At 37.1% G+C, this 19228-nt stretch overlaps 2 protein-coding genes across 2 annotated transcripts in view; one reads left to right on the forward strand and one right to left on the reverse strand.

The window, feature by feature from the left end:
- The window catches only part of nat10 (N-acetyltransferase 10), a 78178-nt gene extending 72778 nt beyond the window's left edge, over positions 1-5400 (forward strand). The window contains exons 25-29 of the mRNA XM_060839075.1: positions 161-280; positions 1158-1256; positions 2628-2701; positions 4378-4461; positions 4826-5400. Coding sequence (XP_060695058.1) covers positions 161-280; positions 1158-1256; positions 2628-2701; positions 4378-4461; positions 4826-4925 — 477 coding nt within the window. The 3' untranslated portion in view covers positions 4926-5400. The remainder of the gene's footprint in view (positions 1-160; positions 281-1157; positions 1257-2627; positions 2702-4377; positions 4462-4825) is intronic.
- An 11620-nt stretch (positions 5401-17020) lies between these two features.
- The window catches only part of LOC132824491 (ankyrin repeat and BTB/POZ domain-containing protein 2-like), a 202724-nt gene continuing 200516 nt past the window's right edge, over positions 17021-19228 (reverse strand). The window contains exon 18 of the mRNA XM_060839076.1: positions 17021-18782. Coding sequence (XP_060695059.1) covers positions 18585-18782 — 198 coding nt within the window. The 3' untranslated portion in view covers positions 17021-18584. The remainder of the gene's footprint in view (positions 18783-19228) is intronic.

Below are 19228 nucleotides of genomic sequence, written 5' to 3' on the forward strand. Positions count from 1 at the left end.
CTCTAAATTAATTATAAATAATACAACACTTTCCAAATAGACTTGCGAAAGCATTACCTGAAGTTCCTTTAGAACATTTTATGAAGTATTTAAGTTTTGTCTGCTGAAAATGTAATTTTAATGTAACTTTAGTTTCGCAATATCTTTGTCCTGTTTCAAGGCACTGCTGTTGGGTATTGGACTTCAGCACAAGTCAATCGACCAACTTGAGAAAGAAATTGCTCTTCCAGTAAGCCAATTGTTAGCCTTTTTCAACAAGATAATCCGCAAAGTTGTTCAGGTAATATGTGACTTAAATCTTCTGTTGCATGGTGCTCTTTCTGTTTAAAAATAGGAGGAATTTGGTAAACTGAATCCATGGAACAGCATTGAAGTCAACCAAACGGTTATACAGTATATAACAATGGATTTTGTATATTGTAGCGATATTGGGAACATATAAAATGTGTCAGACTTGAAGCTAGCTTGCTTGTATGTGCATTTGATACATTTGAAGTTACAAATATCAAATGATTGCTGTCCAGACATTGAGTTCTTAATGATTTCTAAATAGCATAAGAGCTACAAGACAGAATTGCTGATGTGACTCTGAAAACAACATTTGTGTTTCTGTTCCCTGTAATCCATGGTTTAATTGCAGTTGTATCTGTAGTACACTGAGCTGAAAATGTGTTGCTGGAAAAGCGCAGCAGGTCTGGCAGCATCCAAGGAGCAGGAGAATCGACGTTTCGGGCATGAGCCCGGATTCCTGAAGGGCTCATGCCCGTAACGTCGATTCTCCTGCTCCTTGGATGCTGCCAGACCTGCTGCGCTTTTCCAACAACACATTTTCAGCTCTGATCTCCAGCATCTGCAGTCCTCACTTTCTCCTCTGTAGTACACTGAGTTGGGAAGCCTTAAAAAAAATTGATGCACCAAATATATTGGTACTTGCTAAATTTGTTAGCTTATTTAATATCTTCAACAGCATATTTATGACATTATGTCTGGAGACCTGTTCAATGTTCTGCCCAAAAATGGCAAATATTCTACCTAAAATAAGTTGTGAAAGAATACAAAAAGATATCAAGCAAAATGACTTTATTATGGTACTGACTTTAAGCTTAAAAAATCCTTTGGGAAAATTTACAGTTTACTATTCGTTCTTGTGTTGTTAGCTCTTTAACAAGATTCTGGAAAAATCTGTGGAAGAACAGATGATTACCACAAAGGCGGTAGTCATGGAACCTACTATCAAATCACTTTCTGAGGATCTGGTATGGGTGAACTCTTTCATTAGACTATTAATTATTTACTTTGGAATATGGCATAAGCATATGCAAATAGTGTCATCCAGGCAACAAAGAACATTTGTACTTTGTCTGCTTTTATCTAATTGCAGAAGTAGCTTGTATTTTAAGATCATTGTTTGTACATGGAACGAGTTCTTGCAACATCATGCCTTATTCATCATGTTTGTCTAAGTCTTTTAGAATTACCGCCTTTCACCTTTTGATGCTGGCTGCCTGTTTTCATTAGAAGCCTTTGACTGGTTGTTCATTCCTAAAGTACGTTGGGTTAGCTGATTAATCCAATAGGAAGGAATTGTAAGAAATGGCACTGAGGAAATATGAACAGAAGTAGATCTTTCAGCCCCTGAAGCCTGCTCTATCATTGAGCTAGATCTTGGCTGATCTGTTTCATGGTATTCAAATGCCATCCCAAACCATTACGATATTCAAATGCCATTTCGCCAAAACTTCTCAGCAAGACTTTCTTTTTACTTCTGTACTTAAAAATGCTTGCATTTAAGGCAAGCACTCTGGCCTTAAGATTCCTGAAGAAGGACTCATGCCCGAAACGTTGATTCTCCTGCTACTTGGATGCTGGCTGACCTGCTGCGCTTTTCCAGCAACACATTTTCAGCTCTGATCTCCAGCATCTGCAGACCTCACTTTCTCCTTTAAGGCAAGCACTTTGGTTTCCTGATTGCTTGCTGCAGCTGCATATAAGTGTTTATTGACTCATGAACAGTGACACATCCATGTCCTTTAGATATCAACACTGTTCAAATTTTCACCTTTTAAAAAGTGCACTGTCATTTTGTTTTTCCTACTAACTTGACAGATTTTCACATTATATTTGATCTGAGCAGTTCTTTCCCACCCTCATAAACTGTCTAAATTCCTTTGAAACCTCTGTTCAGTCTGCGCATAGCTCTGATTTTAACCTAGTTTTATATCATCAGTAAACTTTGAAGTATTATATTTGGTCCTCGCATCCAAATTGTTCACGTAGATTGAGAATAACTGGGGCTGAAGCACTGACCGTATCAGCAACTGTGATACGTGGTGACCAGTCGCCCTGCACAAGGATAAACAAGCGACCACTCACGAACACCAGTATTGCACAGTAAGTGCCCAGAATGAGAAATCTGTTCAGGGACTCATTAATTGATGACTGCTTCAAGTAAATATTTTTGAAGAATTAAGCACTTTTCTTATTGAGAGGTGGAATTTTCCATTAATTCATTTCTGGCACTTCTTTGAAAAAATACACAAGTCTGATGCATCATATGTGAAGAACACTGTCAATGCAGCACTCTTTTGACAATAATGTTTGTTGCTATTGTGTTCTTTTTAATCTAGGAGGAAGCAGCGAAGGAATTCCAAGACAAACACAAAAAGGAGGTTGAAAAATTAAAAGGAATGGATCTAACCCAGTAAGATGCTGTTAATGGACTATGTGATGCAAGTTACAGATTACAGTTAGTTATGGAATTGAACTACTGATTGAGCTACTCCAGGAAAAGCATAGTGCATGACATCCTTGTTGATACTTTGGTTAAAAGGAGTAAAATTTAATGTGTCCTCTTGCATATATTGGCTTGGATTATCAGATGGAAGGGCATCTGCAATCTTGAATCTGGTGCCTGAAATACCTGATAAAAGGAATGATATTTGCTTTCATTTTCGGGATCCATGTTTGAATCCAGTTTGAATAACTCCAATTATTTGGTGCAAGGTTCCTGTGGAAAGTAAGCTGGATTATCTCAATCTAGTTCTTCATTCAACTATTTGAGTTGAGTGCTCCTCAAATGATCATTTTTAATCTTGTTCCTGGGGCAGAAAAGTGGGCATGTTAGTATATAGTTTCAAAAAACAGTGGAAGCTAGTTTCCGTACCAGCTGACAATCTTTTCATTAGAAAAGTCTGAAAGAACTATTCAAAATTATATTTGGGGTTTCATCATGTAAATAAAACAAGATTATCTGTATTGGAAAGACTTTTGTAAAAGAATAGTGGACAAGGCTAAGAGATTCTTCTGTCTCTTGTAATATTTGAGAGCTATGCTGGAAATGGTAATGGAATTGGAATCTATCGCAGCATGTAAAAGAAATTGACTAAGTAATTAGTTTTCTTGAAGCATCCTAATGGTAAATAGCAAAGGAGTTTTTACTTTGGGACATGAGAAATAGGAGGATATACAATTCTTCAAGTCATCTCCATGAAAATCATGGATCATTTACCTCCAGTCCACTTTTCCACCTTATCCCTACATCTCAATATTCCCTAACTGTTCAAAAGCATTCCATCCTCACCCTTGAGTACACAGAGTAACTGAAAATTTACAGCTCTCAGTGATAGAAAATACCAGTGACTCTCAACCCTCTGATTTTTGCTCATCTGTATCTCAGATGGATAATTCCTTATCCTAAGTTTATAACCCTTAGCTGCACGCAAATGTGGCTACCAAGTCAATCCTGTCCTCACTCTTCCAGCAGAGGTCGCTGGGTATCAGGAGAGGGAGTCCTGGCCAGTTGTTCATCTCTAACCCATGTGTATTTGTGACAGTTATGGCGTCCCTAGCAGTGAATTTGCTTAGTTGGAATAACTAATTTACATGATGCAATTAAACTTCCTGAACCTGGAGAGGCATGCAGCATTAATTTTGTGTTTTTAAAAGGATAATTTGGCTGCACAAAAAGTTTAATGATTGAACAATTTTTGACACCATGACCAACAAAGCGCCTTGGAAGTAGATTCTTTGATTCCTCAAATATTTCAAATTGTTGGAAAGTACTCTGTGTAGCAAATTGCTTCATTATTGCACTGAAGTATAAATGGATGTAATGGTCTACAGAATATGAGAATCCAAATATAAGTTATTTACACTCAATTGTTCATCTTGTGTGAACGTGGAAGACCTTCGGAAAAAGTTTAAGATGCCTTTCCAGTACCATGAATTTTGGTTTGCTACTTGTATATTATGGATTGTGGTAAACTGTATGTGAAAATTGATTATTGTATATTTCCTTATGCTGCTCTTCCTCATACTATTGAATAATGAGGAAATGTTTATTCAGGATTTGTATTTTCTGACCTTTTTTTAATCTAGGTATGTGATCCGTGGAAATGAGGATGAATGGAGTGACGTGTTAAAGACAGCAGGACAGAATGCCACAGTTATCAGCATTCAGAGGTGAGACATACTCATGTGCTGTTTGTTGGATTGGTTTTGCTTTGGATCATTACTATGTTGATTGAATGAACCTGAGCGATGTGAGATATGATGACCGAAAAAAGCACCTTTGATTCTTTGAGAAAGCAATTTAGAAAGTGTTGAAATCTGTTTTTGATTATGTAAGGAACTGAATTGAGGGTTGTATGGCAATTCTCAGTTCAAAATGGAAACAAGCTTTGCCTGGAAGATTAACCTAGCTCCTTAATAATTCTCAAACCTCAGTGAGGTATCCTTCAATTTCAAAATATAAGTTATTTTGAAGGAATTGTAGTTCGTAATTGAAAGCACATGGCCAATATATACATTTTTTTTTGTGCTTCAGTGCCAAAAGAAAACAAGATTCCAGAGAGAAAGTTGGCCTCCATTTTCAGAAGAAACGGATGAAGATGAACAAGGAAATGAAGCAAAAGTGGACAAAATAATTTAAATACTCAAATGAACATATTTAAGTTGAACTGAGAAATTTATTTTATATTCAGCCTGGCCAATGGAAAGTAATGAAATGCAGAAAATGTTCAGATAAGATTGTCTGACTAACTTTGGTCATTCCTCACTGTGAGAAATAAGGTTGGCTTCAGAAAATGATGACATCCCAGCATTGGAGACCAAAAAGTTTGTGCTTGCTCTACACAGTCTGACGTTCTAGAGCTCTCCAAGATGATCTGATCAGCTCTTCCTCCTCCTCCGCCCATGCTCCTTTCCCCCTTACCCCAACCTTCCCTTTAATCCACCGTTTCCACACAATGTGCCATCTCTAGATTTGCTTTTGGGTTTCTTACGCAGTTGCCCCATTTCAGACATTTTGAATTATGGTGAGTGTGTGGATTTATACCAGTTGACGTTAATATGTAAAGATGAGACCGGCTAAATGTATTAAAAATTACTTTTTTATTTCAATTTGTCAGTTTGTTTTGACCTTCCTTAATTACCAGTTGAATATTTAAAAATAAGACCTGACTAAATGTATTAAAAATTACTTTTTATTTTGGGTTGTTAGTTTGTTTTGATCTTCCTTAATTTTGGTATGTTGATAAGACATAAGATTCTTGAACTTTTATCCTTTACAAGCCTCCATTTGTATTGAAAATTCATACAGTAGAATTAGTGTGTGTGTGTTACTATAGTTTTTGAGATTCCATATATTTCATACAAATTATTCCTTATTTCTTTAAAGAATGCAAATCCACAAAGTCAAGAGTCCTCATTAGCTGATGTTTCCTCATGGGGTATGAAAGTGTGAAAGGTTATAGGTTTTGGATAAGTGGTAGCAAATTCAAAACTTAGATGAGGAGAAATTACTTCTCTCAAAGGGTCATGAATCTGTGGAATTCACTACCCAAAGTGTGATAGTACTGGAGCATTGAGTGAATTTAAGTGGGAGATAGACAGATTGTTAGTTAATAAGGAGTTGAAGACTTATGGAGACTGGGCAGGTAAATGGAGTTGAAGCCCAGGTCAGACCAGCCATGGTTGTATCAAAAGGCAGAGCAGTACTGAGGGGCTGAATTGATACTCCTGGCCCCAAGTACATATGTTCTTCTGGTGATTAGTCCGTTACTTAGTCTGTATAGGTTACACATCTCAGGAGTGTGCAGAAGTGTTTCTGTCTGTACACATTGAATAGATAGGTTTTGTCACAAGAACCTGTTAGTGACTTTCTTTGTTTTCCGTTCTTGATACAAAGGTTGCTTAATAATAGATCTTGCTGAGAAAGGTTTCTCCATATCGGGCAAGATAGAAGGTGGGCAGTTTGTAGATTGAACAGGTCATCATGCAGTAGGTAAGTAAAGTGCAACTCAGATGGGTTCAGCAAACTGCTGGTTTTTCCATCAGTTGACTGATGTGTGGGAGAGCCATATTTGCCAGAATAGAAAATGAGGGAGAAGTGTTCATTGGGGGGCTACCATTTATGGTGTACCTTGTTATATTTAAATTGAAAGTCAGCAGGATTGTGCAGAATGACTGATGCTGACCAGTGCCAGACGGGTGCACTGTATTCTGCTGCAGTGTATCATAAGTAATTGTTGAGTCTTTAAGTGCAGCATTGCCTTACATTGGCTGGCTTGTTGATCTTAGGGTATGATTCTTGCTTGGGGGAAGAGATAACAAGTGTGCAAGGGAAGGCCTGGGTTCAAATCCCATTTAATGGGCAGCATGGTGGCTCATTGGGTAACATTGTTGTCTCACCGCACCAATGACCTGGGTTCAATTCCTGTCTCAGGCGACTGTCAGCCTGGGGTTTGCACATTCTCCCCATGTCTGTGTGGGTTTCCTCCGTATGGTCCAGTTTCCTGCCACAATCCAAAGATGTGCAGGTCAGGTGAATTAGCCGTGTTAAATTGCCCATAGTGTTAGGTACATTAGTCAGGGGTAAACATAGGGTATAGGAATGGGTCAAGGTGGGTTACGTTTTAAGAAGGTCGTTGTGGTCTTGTTGGGTCAAATGGCCTGTTTCTATACTGTAGGGAATCAAATCTAATCTAATTGATCTATTTGTTAATGTTCTGTACCACAGTTATTACAACTGTCATATGCAGCACATTAATACTTTTACATAGTACAGTATTGCATGAAATTTGGGTATTGTACTTCAGTGGTCTGAATCAACTATCATAGATTGACTTTCATATTTGCTGAATGCAAAAAGATTTCAGATTTGTTTTTGGATTGCAAAGTACTTCCAAATGTCCTTATGAAATGAAACAGGCTATTTAATAATTAATATTTGACATGTAGGTATTACTAGCAATTTAATGTCCAACCTTACTTGAATATAAGAGGGTGTTAATGTCCTGTCTTTTGAACCACTACAATGGGGTGACAACGCTGGCACAGGTTAATAGGTTGAAAGTTCTACTATTCTTGGGCAACAGCGATTAAGATGTAGGTGAACGTTAAATGGGTGGGTGAGATTTAGGTGTGATCATTCAATGTGTTCTGAAGTTTCAGCAGCAAGTTTGCTGCAGCATTAGGCAACATTCAAATGGTGGTTCATTGTAAAACTGGGATCACAATAAGGTTGTAAAAGGCAATGCTACAACCTTTATTTGAAGTATTGTATTTACTTTTATATCAGCTAAAGAGTTTGACTCAAGAACTGGCAGGAAAGTCGACAAAGATGATCTGTCACCTAAGATCAGAGATACAAATCTGGCGTGATGTGGATTCTGTAATATAATGTTTGATAGAGTACAACAATGACTAAAACTAAATGACTAAATAGTGTTTGTTGATTGAGCCCAGGTAGAACAAACTATGCTATGTAAACTTGGAGGAAGCAGAGGGATTAGGTCGCACATGTTAACGTTTTACATTTCACAGAGGTAATTAACTTATGGGACAAAATTTTGAAATGTGTATCAGAAACTAAGTTATTCTAATCTTTCATGAAGATATTATTAGATTTCTAGAAAATAAGCAATTGTGGCATTTGGAAAGGAAGAATGAATGAATTTGACAATAATGTGTTTATCTGCAACTCTCTGGGATTTGGTTGAAAGCCCAGCGGGAGTCAGAATGATTTTTATGATGTTTTACTGTCTCAAGTGAGGATTGTGTTCCCCAATCTCTGGCACTGGGGAAGGCCAGTATCTGATAATCAGCCAAAAGATAAGGTTGCATGTGTATTATTACCCTGATGGTTGTCTAGTGGTCTGCTTGCAGATACAATTCCCAAACTTTAATTGGTTATGATAGAGCTGAACTTCATGTGTTTTATCTTTCCTTTGGAGATGTTTATCATGTTATTTCAGAGGTGGTGATATTTTTATAATTCAAGCTGAATGGCCCGCTCTGAAGATTTGGAATTGGTTTCATTTGCACTTTTTCCATATCCGTTGAGAGTTCATTCAAAGCTGATTTGCTAAAATTAGCAAAGTAATTTGTGAAATTAGGAAATAGTAATTGATGGTGGCAGGGAAGTGGATGGAGCCTAACTTAGAGAGGAGAAAAATTGCCTTAATCATATTCATTTTCTAGATTGAGTCACTTTCACAGTGCATGTATGATTTACTTTTTTGACGTGATGGAGCAGCTGAATACAGTCTGATATACTGGAATTTTTACGTAATGCATTAATTCTGAAGAAGGGTGACTCGACCTGAAATATTAACTTTGTTCCCTCTCCACGTTTACAGATCTGCTGAGTTTCTCAAGCAATTTCTGTTTTTGTTCCTGATTTTGAGCATTCACAGTTCTTTGTTTTATTTATTTAATACTTAGAGTTGGTCTGTTCCTCTTTTCGTGGAGCGGGACAGAGAAACAATAATACAGAAACAATTTTGAGTTTTGATTGCAATTGATACTTTCTGTGCATATCATGATGTTTTCTTGAAGTTTTTTACACTTGTAAGTTTGCACTCAAACTTGTTTGCAAGTTAACAAAGGAAAAATTTCCAATAAATGCTACATTTAGCAACATTTAAAAACTTTTAGAATAAAGTTTACTTCACATATTTCTTGATGTATTTAAGAGGGGTAACTTGCTAAAGATTAATCAGTGCAGCTATTTATCTAAGGACAAAATGAGCATTTTAAAACCATTTCAATATGTTTCCTGTGAGTAATATTTTAAGTGACTGCAAATATATTTTTTGCAATGTAGAAACATTTCTGGATAAATTGGGATACAGTAGTGTGATCTTTACAAATCTTAAAAATTATTTTAAAACTTAGCCATTACTGTCATCACTGCCAAAACCCCAGCTTAGTTTTTCAAATTGTCTCAAAGGCTAACAGATGAGTGCAACTAGTGGGAACTCAATCTTGTCACATTCACCTGCAGGCTCAGCCAGATTCCAATTGCATGCACTTTAAGACAGTGTCCTGGGCACAATCTGTGTTTAAAGGTTCCACCTTCCTTTGCTCAAGTGATGCTGATTATGGGGCAGGAGAGGGGTATTACATTAAAAATGCTCAATGTAGCAGAAATTCCAAATTAATTTTTCTGAAGTACTGTATATTTGAAAGCCATTACGAACAGCTTTGTTAGAAATGTAATTAGGAGATACCATATTAAATATTTGCTGCTCATTAAAATGAATGTACTGCAGATGGAGACTTTTATACTGAGTCTCCAAGCTTTTGCCTTATAATTGACAAAGTATAAGTTTCAGGGGAGTAAATATGCAAAAACGCAACTTTACAACTGGATAAGTAGACTCATCAGTTCAGGACATGATTGTGCGAAGTGTAGGAAAATTTTCAGAGTTGGGTATTTTCTATGAGAAACGGCCTCTGTTTTGTTTGATAAAATTACTTGATGTCATAAAAGTCAAACATAAATGAACAGCAATGGATTGTGTGACGTATTCCTGTACTTCATAACTGATACCTGTGTCTAAATGTTTAAGTCTAAGTGCGTATTTAATCACCTGATTGTCAGTGATCTGTGTCCTTGGGTGTTATCTACAAATTTAACAAAATATGTTGAACCTTGAATTAACATACTCCTTTTTTTTATATAAAGGAGCCAAGTAGTTTAATAGCACTGCAAAATAGATCTCATAGCCAAATGAGAAGTTTTCAAGTTGCTTTAGTTCTGTAAAGTTCTCTCATAGTAAATGTGCTAACGCAAAAATACATTGCAACATTGTGTTACTATCAAAGGATGTTAGGCCTTCAAAATACAAAAATGTTATCAGTGTTATGAGAGGAAAGAAATTAAATGATGTACAAATGCAGAACTGTCAGTAAACTAATGGAGCTGTTGCTGTGAGATGGTGAGATTTGTAACTCCTGGTTGGAAAAATTTTCAGAGTATTCAGGTGACTGCCTATTGCCCACTAGAATTTAACCTTTCCAAACGATTACACTGGTGTCAGGATTCTTTCCGCACTTTTCGGGGGATGTACGGTCTCTGGGAATGGAAAACCTGGGACTTTGTTACCACTGTTGGTGAGTATTTAGTTGCCTTGAGTTTCCATTTGTCACTCATTTTGACGTATTTGTTGGTAATTTTTGAGTAATGTTTTCCTTGGTCTCTTTATGCTTTCAGTACTTGTGATGGGTAGTTTGATTTTTTTTCTGACTTATACATGTCCAATTAATCAGTAATTTTTAAAAGCTACTTGCATCTTTGTATAAACTATAAACAAAAACTTTTATTTAAAGACCAGTTCATTATATACAAAATGCACAGTTGACCTAACACAAAACAGTATTGCTAGAGGCATTTATAAAAACAAGCAAAATTGTAATTTACAGTATTGGCCTGGGACACAAACAGCAAATGAATGTTTGGAGCATATGAGCTCAGTCAGTTTTACAGTCGTCATTTTTACTGTGTTTAATCAATTGCTCAGTTGTAGGCGATTCTTGGATGAGAGAACTGCTGTTTTTTCCATGTTGCAAGGCATAAGATAAATTTAATTTACTTACAAAAATATGTCCCTTGAAGTACAAGTTACTTCACAAAATAAGGAAGTTATTGCATAGTCAGAACTGAAACTATGATAAGCTAATGTTCCTCTCCACCTTTAACTCTTCTGAATTTCCCTGCTTCAAACTAAAAGTATAAAAGTATCTTAAAGGATCAAAACAAGTGTTGGAAATAATGACCAGGTTAGGCTGCATCTGTGAAGAGTAAAACAAAGTGAATGTTTTGGGATGATATCACCCTGATGCATTCACAATATTTCTTCAATCATACAAGGTGCTTCTTCACCTTCTGAATATCCTCAATATTTTCTGTTTTAATTCCTTTATAATGCAATATTTTGCAAATTTCTCTCATGTTGTTCAAATTCTGCAAGCAGTGGGTATCTAAGCTGTCATAGAGCCTAATTCTCTACTAAACATTTTCTGGCCATTTAATTCTCCTTTGAGATGCTTCTTATATCTCAGACTCACCATCCTAATTTGGCTAGGTGGCTGTGTTAAAATTTATCCGGTCATCAATCCTGCAAAGTAAAACAAAGACAGTGCACTACATTTAGGGTTCTATAAGAATGCAAATAATGGTGACAGACATGTAGAATACGATTGCTTGTACACAGTTAAGTGTTTCAAGCCATTTATTCCATGAGATTAAATGATGTCACAAAACATCTAGGTATTAAAACTGAATTTCAGATGAGAGCAAAAGGTTGTTGTCTACCAGCCTCAAGTCTGAAAAACATTGGTGTTCACCATTGTTTTAGATCAGTTTTAGAACCCACCCTTTTATTGTATAAATTGACTTGGAATACAGAGTAAAATTTCAAGATTTACCAATTATACCAAACTTGGACTAGTGGCTAACAGGGTGAAACAAATGACTTTCAGCAGGACTTGACAATTTCAAGAAACAGCTTTAGATTACTATTTAAAAGTTTCATTATAAGGACCCCCACCTCAATAGATCATGCCCAATTTAGCTAGTGCTACCCATATAATTTTTGGAGAATGTAGATATTACTCTGATGCCATCACAACCAGAGTAGAAGTTAGATTACCAGAATGAACAGACAAGTGGCAGATGGAAATAGATCCAGAGAATTGCGAGGCAATACATTTGGTCGTAATGATAAATGAGACAATGTAGACAAAATGGCACAGTTAAACAGAGTGAGCAGGACCTGGGGTAACGTACATTGTTTTTGGCAGGAGGTAGAGAGAGTGATTATCAAAGCATTTAGGATCTCGTGTTTCAGAAGTAGTGACATTGAATAGTAAAGTAGGAAAGTCACCCTGAAATAGAAATGAAATCATATTTGCCTTGAAATGTTAACTCTGTATCTCTCTATCCGGATTTTGTCAAATCTACTGAACTTTTCTCATACAAATATAATTTCTGAATTCCACTATTGACGGTATTTTAGTTTGTTTTAAAGTTTAAAATTTTGATAACTCTGCAGAAATTTTCAAATGGTGACTAAAAAAAAACACACATTTGAATTGTCTACACTTTCGCGCTAAATCTGACACTCTGATTTGAATTAATTTACTGCCTGTAGCACCTTTTTAGCTAACACTTATGAGTCGGTTACAAGTCCATCTCCATTTACATGATTATCAATTATTTTGAACCTTTTATAAAGCTCTCATCAGATCCAACTAGATGATTGCATTCACTTTTGTTCACCACACTTTAGAAAGAATGCAAGGATCTTTGAGAGAGTGCAGAGATTTAATAGAATGGTTACAGCAGTAGAGGAGTTTAGATAAAATGCTAAATTTGGAGAAGCTAGAGATCTCCGTAGAGCAAGGGAGATTGAGATAAGATTTGATCAACATGTTGTGCTGTGCAGGATATTTGTTACGCCACTTTTGGATTATTGTGTGCAATTCCAGTCTCCCGGCTACAGGATGCTGTGAAACCTGAAAGGGTTCAGAAAACATTTAGAAGGATGTTGCTAGGATTGGAGAGTTTGAGCTATAGGCAGAGACTGTATAGGCTGGAGCTGTTTTCTCTGGAGCATCAGAAGGTAAAAGGTGACCTCATAGAGGTTTATAGGGATGTGGATAGGGTGAATAGGCAAGGTCTTTTACCTGGGTTAGGGGTCCAAAACTAGAGTGCGTAGAACTAGGTTTCGAGGTGAGGGGGGAAAGACTTAAAAGGGATCTAAGGGACAACGTTTTCACGTAGAGGGTGGTCCATGTGTGGAATGAGCTGCCAGATGCTGGTACAACATTTAAAATGCTTCGGGATGGGTATATGAATTTGGAAGGGTTGAGAGGGATATGGTCCAAATGCTAGCAAATGGGATTAGATTAATTTAGGATATCTGATTGGCATGGATCATTTGGACCAAAGCGTTTATTTCCATGCAGTACATCTCTATGACTCTAAGCCTGTCATACTCTTGTACGTAGTTAAGGGACACAACTTAAGAGCTTGGCTAAGAGATGGAGGGGAAGTATATGAAGAGGCATTTTTCATGAGTAGTAATAACCTCCAATTCACTGCCTGTCAGTTAAAGGAAATAAACCTGCCAGATCACTGGGGTGACTGTACTGCTGCTTGAGGAGCTGGCGTGGGCCTGTGTAGTATATGGCTATGACCTTAAAGGTAAAATGTGAATAATTTGCAGCTTATTTTTAAACAAACCTTTTCTATATTGGCGTTATCGAATGGGTTGTCCTTTTTATTAGTTTGGTTCTGGAAAGTTTGAATGAGATAGGCCAGTCAACCCATTAAAAGTTCATTCCCCAGTTTTTAACTTGGAATTTTCAATAACTGCACTAAGTGGTGACTAGAAAAGCAAACAAACAAAATTTGAACTGGATACAATTTTGTGCTAAATCTGATACACTAGTTTGAGTTAATTTACTGCTTGTAACACTTTTTTTTAAGCTTACACTGAGTCGGTTACGAGTCTATCTCAAGTTACATGATTGCCAATTATGATACGAAACCATATTCCTTTCAAGGAGATACAGTTGTGCATTAATTTGAATTATAAGTCAAATTTAAGTTTTAAAAGCCTTAGCTTGCTTCCACCAGACTGTCTCCTGATGCACCCTTTAAGATATTAATTTGATAGTAATTGGCAAAGAGTAAAGAACTTGGAATACAACGAAAAGCCATTTTTTCACAATTGTTATTCCACAAAAGCTTTTTTATACATAATATATACAAACTACTGAATATTTCACATTGTAATGAAATACTTCATTAAAGGCTGTTTATTACCAAGAGCCATTTTCCTAATCAGCTAGTTTGTTTACCTGTTGTATTCCTATCTAATGCACTTTTGATGAACATTAATAAGCCAGCGAAATACAGGGTTGGTGTAAAAATTAGAAGCTGATTACTTATTGCTATTCATTGACCATAGTCTTTGTCTTCCAGCTTGTCTCAAATTTATTCTGGAAAGGAGAATTAATCGGAAGGTAGGAAGGAAATGTCTATATATACAGTTTCTAACTTTTGAACAATGCTCTGCAAAGCTTTAGAATTGTACTTTTGGGTGACTCATTCCATATAGTGTGCAATTGCATTGGATGAGCAATACTAGTTCAATCTGATTGTTACTGTAAAACAGATTTTTAATACATACATGTTGAGTCTGGATCAATGTAAACCTTTTTAATCTAAAACCTTTCAGCTGGTCATGTTTCTTTTGGCTACAGAGCAATAGAGACAGTGTGTTCACAGTAACAATTTCTCCACGAGCTCCACTCTTGGTGAGGGGGAGGAAATGAATTACAAATAGAGGAGAAAAGCAGCTCAGTTTCCAATTAATGTTTTAAATTTACCATTGCTAGTGCATAACCTAAACAGAGATCGTGTATCACTTAACGTGAAAGCAAAGAGTGAGGAGACAGATGTCCTTCATCACCACATGCGACTGAATAGGAAAAGGGCATCTGAAAAACGTTATATTTTCATTTTACAGTGAGGTTTACAAGTCTGTTGGTAGTGCTATTGTTATGTCCCCAAATTTAATTTTCTAGATGGTAGTACATAAGGCCATATGAAAGTAAGGCAGACCATTTCATAATCTTCCCAATTTGCAAACAGATGTTGCATTTCCCTTTGTGATAGCCTAAAGAACCTCACCCATCTCAGTATATATGTGAAATAACAGCGAGACAGTTGTCAGCTTGAGTAAAACTCTTGCCTGTAGTTGTGAACTAGGCTTGTCGAGGAGACATTGTGAGGATAAATCTTTGCAAACCCTGTTCTCAAATGCTCTGATCTGAAATGTAGGTCGATATCATGTGGATGCCTTATTCAAATCCCAGTCCAAAACAATGCTGAACCCAGTCAAGATGCAGGTCACAAGGGAAGATCCTGATATTGCTATGCTACTAGCACCTGGGGGATCACAGTGTAGGATCACCACCTTTGATATCAAAGAAAGGCTGCTGTTAGAGTCAAATGGACAAAATTGTTATCACTCACACGATGGTGTCTCTTCGTAAGGATGACAATGCCATCCATTAATACTAGAAATAACATTTCCAAAACCCAACAATCCATAGTGACAGCTGATGCTCTCTAAACTATGACCCACTAACCTGGGGTAGAGTCCATACCATAGTGAACTGCCATTTCTGCATTTCGATCATTGTTTTTATCCATTTGATAGTTTAATGAGACTAGCAGTACTCATGGGTTCCCAGCTGAGGCCTCTGAAGCTGGTGAACTTTCGCTCTTGTCAAGGCCACATGCGTTCATTTCAGAACTGAAATGAGAAAGAACTTCTCCCTGAATGGCCACTCTTCAAGTATTTGGCTGTACCAGGGTTTGAGTTGATGAGTTTCATTTTGGCAATATTCATACAAAGACCAGTTTCGTGTACTTCAGCAGTTACCTCTCAAAGGTCACTGTCCATGAGGCAATGTGGCTGTACCAGTTCAACCTTTCGGAAACTAAGCAGTGAGTCTTTCACAAGAAAGACCTCCATACATCAACAGGAGCCCTTGTTTGCAGAGCCATAGTCATTACCACATTGTCCTGTACTGCAGTGAAAGAAATTCCAGCAGCAGCGCTTTTGGTCACATTGTCCACATTCAGTGGGAGGACTGGCAAGCAAATCCTTCAAGCCAACTTGGCTAACATTCTGCCAAATCGCCTGTCAAATCAACGACAATGGACAGGACACAGTGTCCAGATTGCTAAAAAGCATCTTCACGGCTGGGACCAGCTTTCCTAACTCTGAAATGGGCAATGTTTTGGATGACCAAAGTAAAGTACTACACAGAAATTCAACCATGAAGAGTGGGAGAGATTTCTAGGACCAAATATATATTGGTAGATTCCTAAGTGAAACACAATAGGCAAAAATAGTTGGAGATTTCAAGTACCTAAATATTAACAGGGATGCAAATACAATAAAAACATGGACATTAATGTCTGGGAGGAAAATGGCAATAATTTGTCAATCACACTTTCAATCAGATCTTAATGTTGAGGCAGAGTGCAGTCAGAAAGTAAAGGAACTCTGAATCCACTAAGTCGAGACATATTGATCCATCTATCCAAAGATCTGCAGATCAAGAATCAGTCTGCTCAGTCACTTCCATCAGAGCAGAAACCTGTAACCCTGAGTAGACATCATCTTCGAACTGAGGCACAATGAATCACAGTAATGACATAGATACAACATGGGTCTTATAAAGTGCTTTGGCTAGGGACATACCAAAGCCGCCGTCTGATATTAGTGTAATTTATGAGAGCTGCGGTAGTGCGTTGAAACTAGGGTCATGGTTATTATAGGTAATGTCATTTAACACTTACTGGTATGCCACTGATATTAAACAATTGCTTGTAGTATGAAATTCTAACAGGTTTGTTAGTTGAAAGGAACTAACTTGTTAACGAATATTGCTATTATGACAAAGTGCATCTGCTCTGATGCAGTAGGTCGCATGTAGTGATTGAATTGGAATGTTGTTGACACTACATTGCTGAAGTAAACAATGATTCCACATTATTAGTGGAGAATTAAACTTTGAATCTATTCTGTACACGTTAAAATCTTTGATCTATAATGATTAACATATTTGATGACTTGCACTGGTTCACAATTCAGTACATCTTACTAACTACCACCAAAAAAAAAGGTTTTTTGTATTCAATAATGCATCCTTTTTCTTGATGACATAGTACCACTGATGTTTAACAAGTAGTATTCAATCTGGGCATTCAATGTAAAAGTGCAATGTTCCTGTGCACTTAGAAACTGAAATTCCACGGTGCAACTTTATCAAACTGATCAGGATGTTGGCAGAAGATTCTTGTGGTGCTATTGTAACAAAGGCATCAAACAGTTGACAAAAATTGAAACAAATTCATGAATCATGCATCCGGAAAGAATACCCTGAGGAATTTCAGTTACTTTACAGCCCAACTTTTCGGTCCTACCTGGATGTACTACATATTTATAATTAAGCATTTGATCTCTCCATAACTAGTCTATAACTAGCACATACATATTCCAAAAATTTAATAAAGCATTTCCTAAATTAATAATAATGACATGACTACAGTCTTTTGATTATGACCCTCATAAATGCAGTACTCGGAGTCACCTGCACAGGTAAGTAGAATTATATTGAATATTTAAGCTGCATGCATAGTCTGAATTTTTTTTTCCCATGGGATGTGTGTCACTTGCCCTTGAGAAAGTAGGAGCAAGCTGTCTTCTTGAATCGTTGCAGTTCAGGTAGTGTAGGTATACTCACAGTGCTATTCGTAAGAGAGTTCCAGAACTTTTTGGCTCTGCAATAGTGAAGGAATTGTAATATCCAAGTCATGATATTGTGTGCCCTGAAAAGAAACTTTCTGGTAATGATACTTATACACATCTGTTGTCCTTGTCCTTGACCATAATGGGATTATGAATTTGAAAGGTGCAATGCATCTTGTTGTTGGAATACATTGTGATAGTGAAGATAGTTGATGCTTTTTTAAGGTGGTTGATGGAACGTTAGACAAGCAGGCTGCTTTGTTTTGGATGTTGTGAAGCTTCTTGAGTGCTGTTGGAGCTACATCCATCCAGGCAAGTTCAGAATATTTTATCACACTCCTGAACTTTAGTTCACATCATCTGTCTCAGAATTCCAAGCCTCTGACTGGCTTTTGAACCACATTTCAAATGACAAATCTAGTTCAGTTTCTGGCTAATTATTACGCTCACAATGTTAAAAGTGTGAAATTCGACAATACCAAGGGGAGGTGGTTAGATTCTTTCTCATGTTATAAGAGTAGTACCAACAGTTCTGTTATCCTCCTTTGAATTTGAGAAATGGCCAAAAACATGCAAGAAAGTTCTTTTGGTTTGTAAAGGTACAATATCACCTATCTGATCCCTCCCTTGTCACTTTAGACAAAAGCAATGTGGCTCAAGTAGCCTCTCACCATTACTCCAATGTGGCTGCGAGATATCAGGGATAAGAAATAGTCATGTAGAATTATCATCAAGTGTCGATTACCAGCTCAGCTGCAGATTTGGCTTTTACCTAACAGCCATGGAATCATTAAGCACAATTCACAGAGGAAATCATGTTTATCTGTGTGCTGTTGATGATGATTAATTCAACAAGGAACCAACCATCACAAAATAAGGGAATAAAATGACTGGGACAAGAGATAGGCCACCTTGGGTCTCTAGTACTGCACGTATGTTCCCAGCTTATTGCTGATTAATATTTCACACCCTTGACATGATGTAGAGTGATCGCATTCTGTTGGCTAATGCCAAGTCCAAGCCCTGTAGGGGATCCAGTCCCTGCAGTTTACTGTTGCGCCCATAAATCAGCTGTTTGAAAGATTCTTGATCGAGAAGTGCACTCATGTTTTTCAAGAAAAAGCTCTCTGTGTAGGAAAGCAATTCGACAGCATTGTGTATCTGAGGATAACAAAATAGCCAGTCATTATACTGTGTGGTGGGTCAATTTTAAAAATGCACAGCTTATCAATTTCTAATTTCTTATAAGCAGATAGTGACTTAACTGTGAGAGCTGGTGAATAAATAGTTTTAATTACTGTATACACTGCTAAAAACATACAATTAGTTTTCAAGGGAGTTAAAGAAAAAAACTCCATTTATATCTCAATCACAGGAGTGTTGTGGCACAGGAGGCAGCCATTTGGCCCATTACGCCTGTGTTAGCTCTTCAAATGCACATCATGACTGAAGTGTTAATGTCCTGCTTTTTCCTCATACTATTGTACATTATTTTTAACCAAATAATCATCCAATATCCACTTGAATGCCTCAGTTGAACCAGGCAAAGCAAATGGGGAGTCTTCCACCACATGCTTGACCTGTGCTCAGTAGATGACAGACAGGCT

The sequence above is a fragment of the Hemiscyllium ocellatum genome, chromosome 18 (assembly GCF_020745735.1).
Source record: "Hemiscyllium ocellatum isolate sHemOce1 chromosome 18, sHemOce1.pat.X.cur, whole genome shotgun sequence".
Taxonomy (NCBI): Eukaryota; Metazoa; Chordata; class Chondrichthyes; order Orectolobiformes; family Hemiscylliidae; genus Hemiscyllium; species Hemiscyllium ocellatum.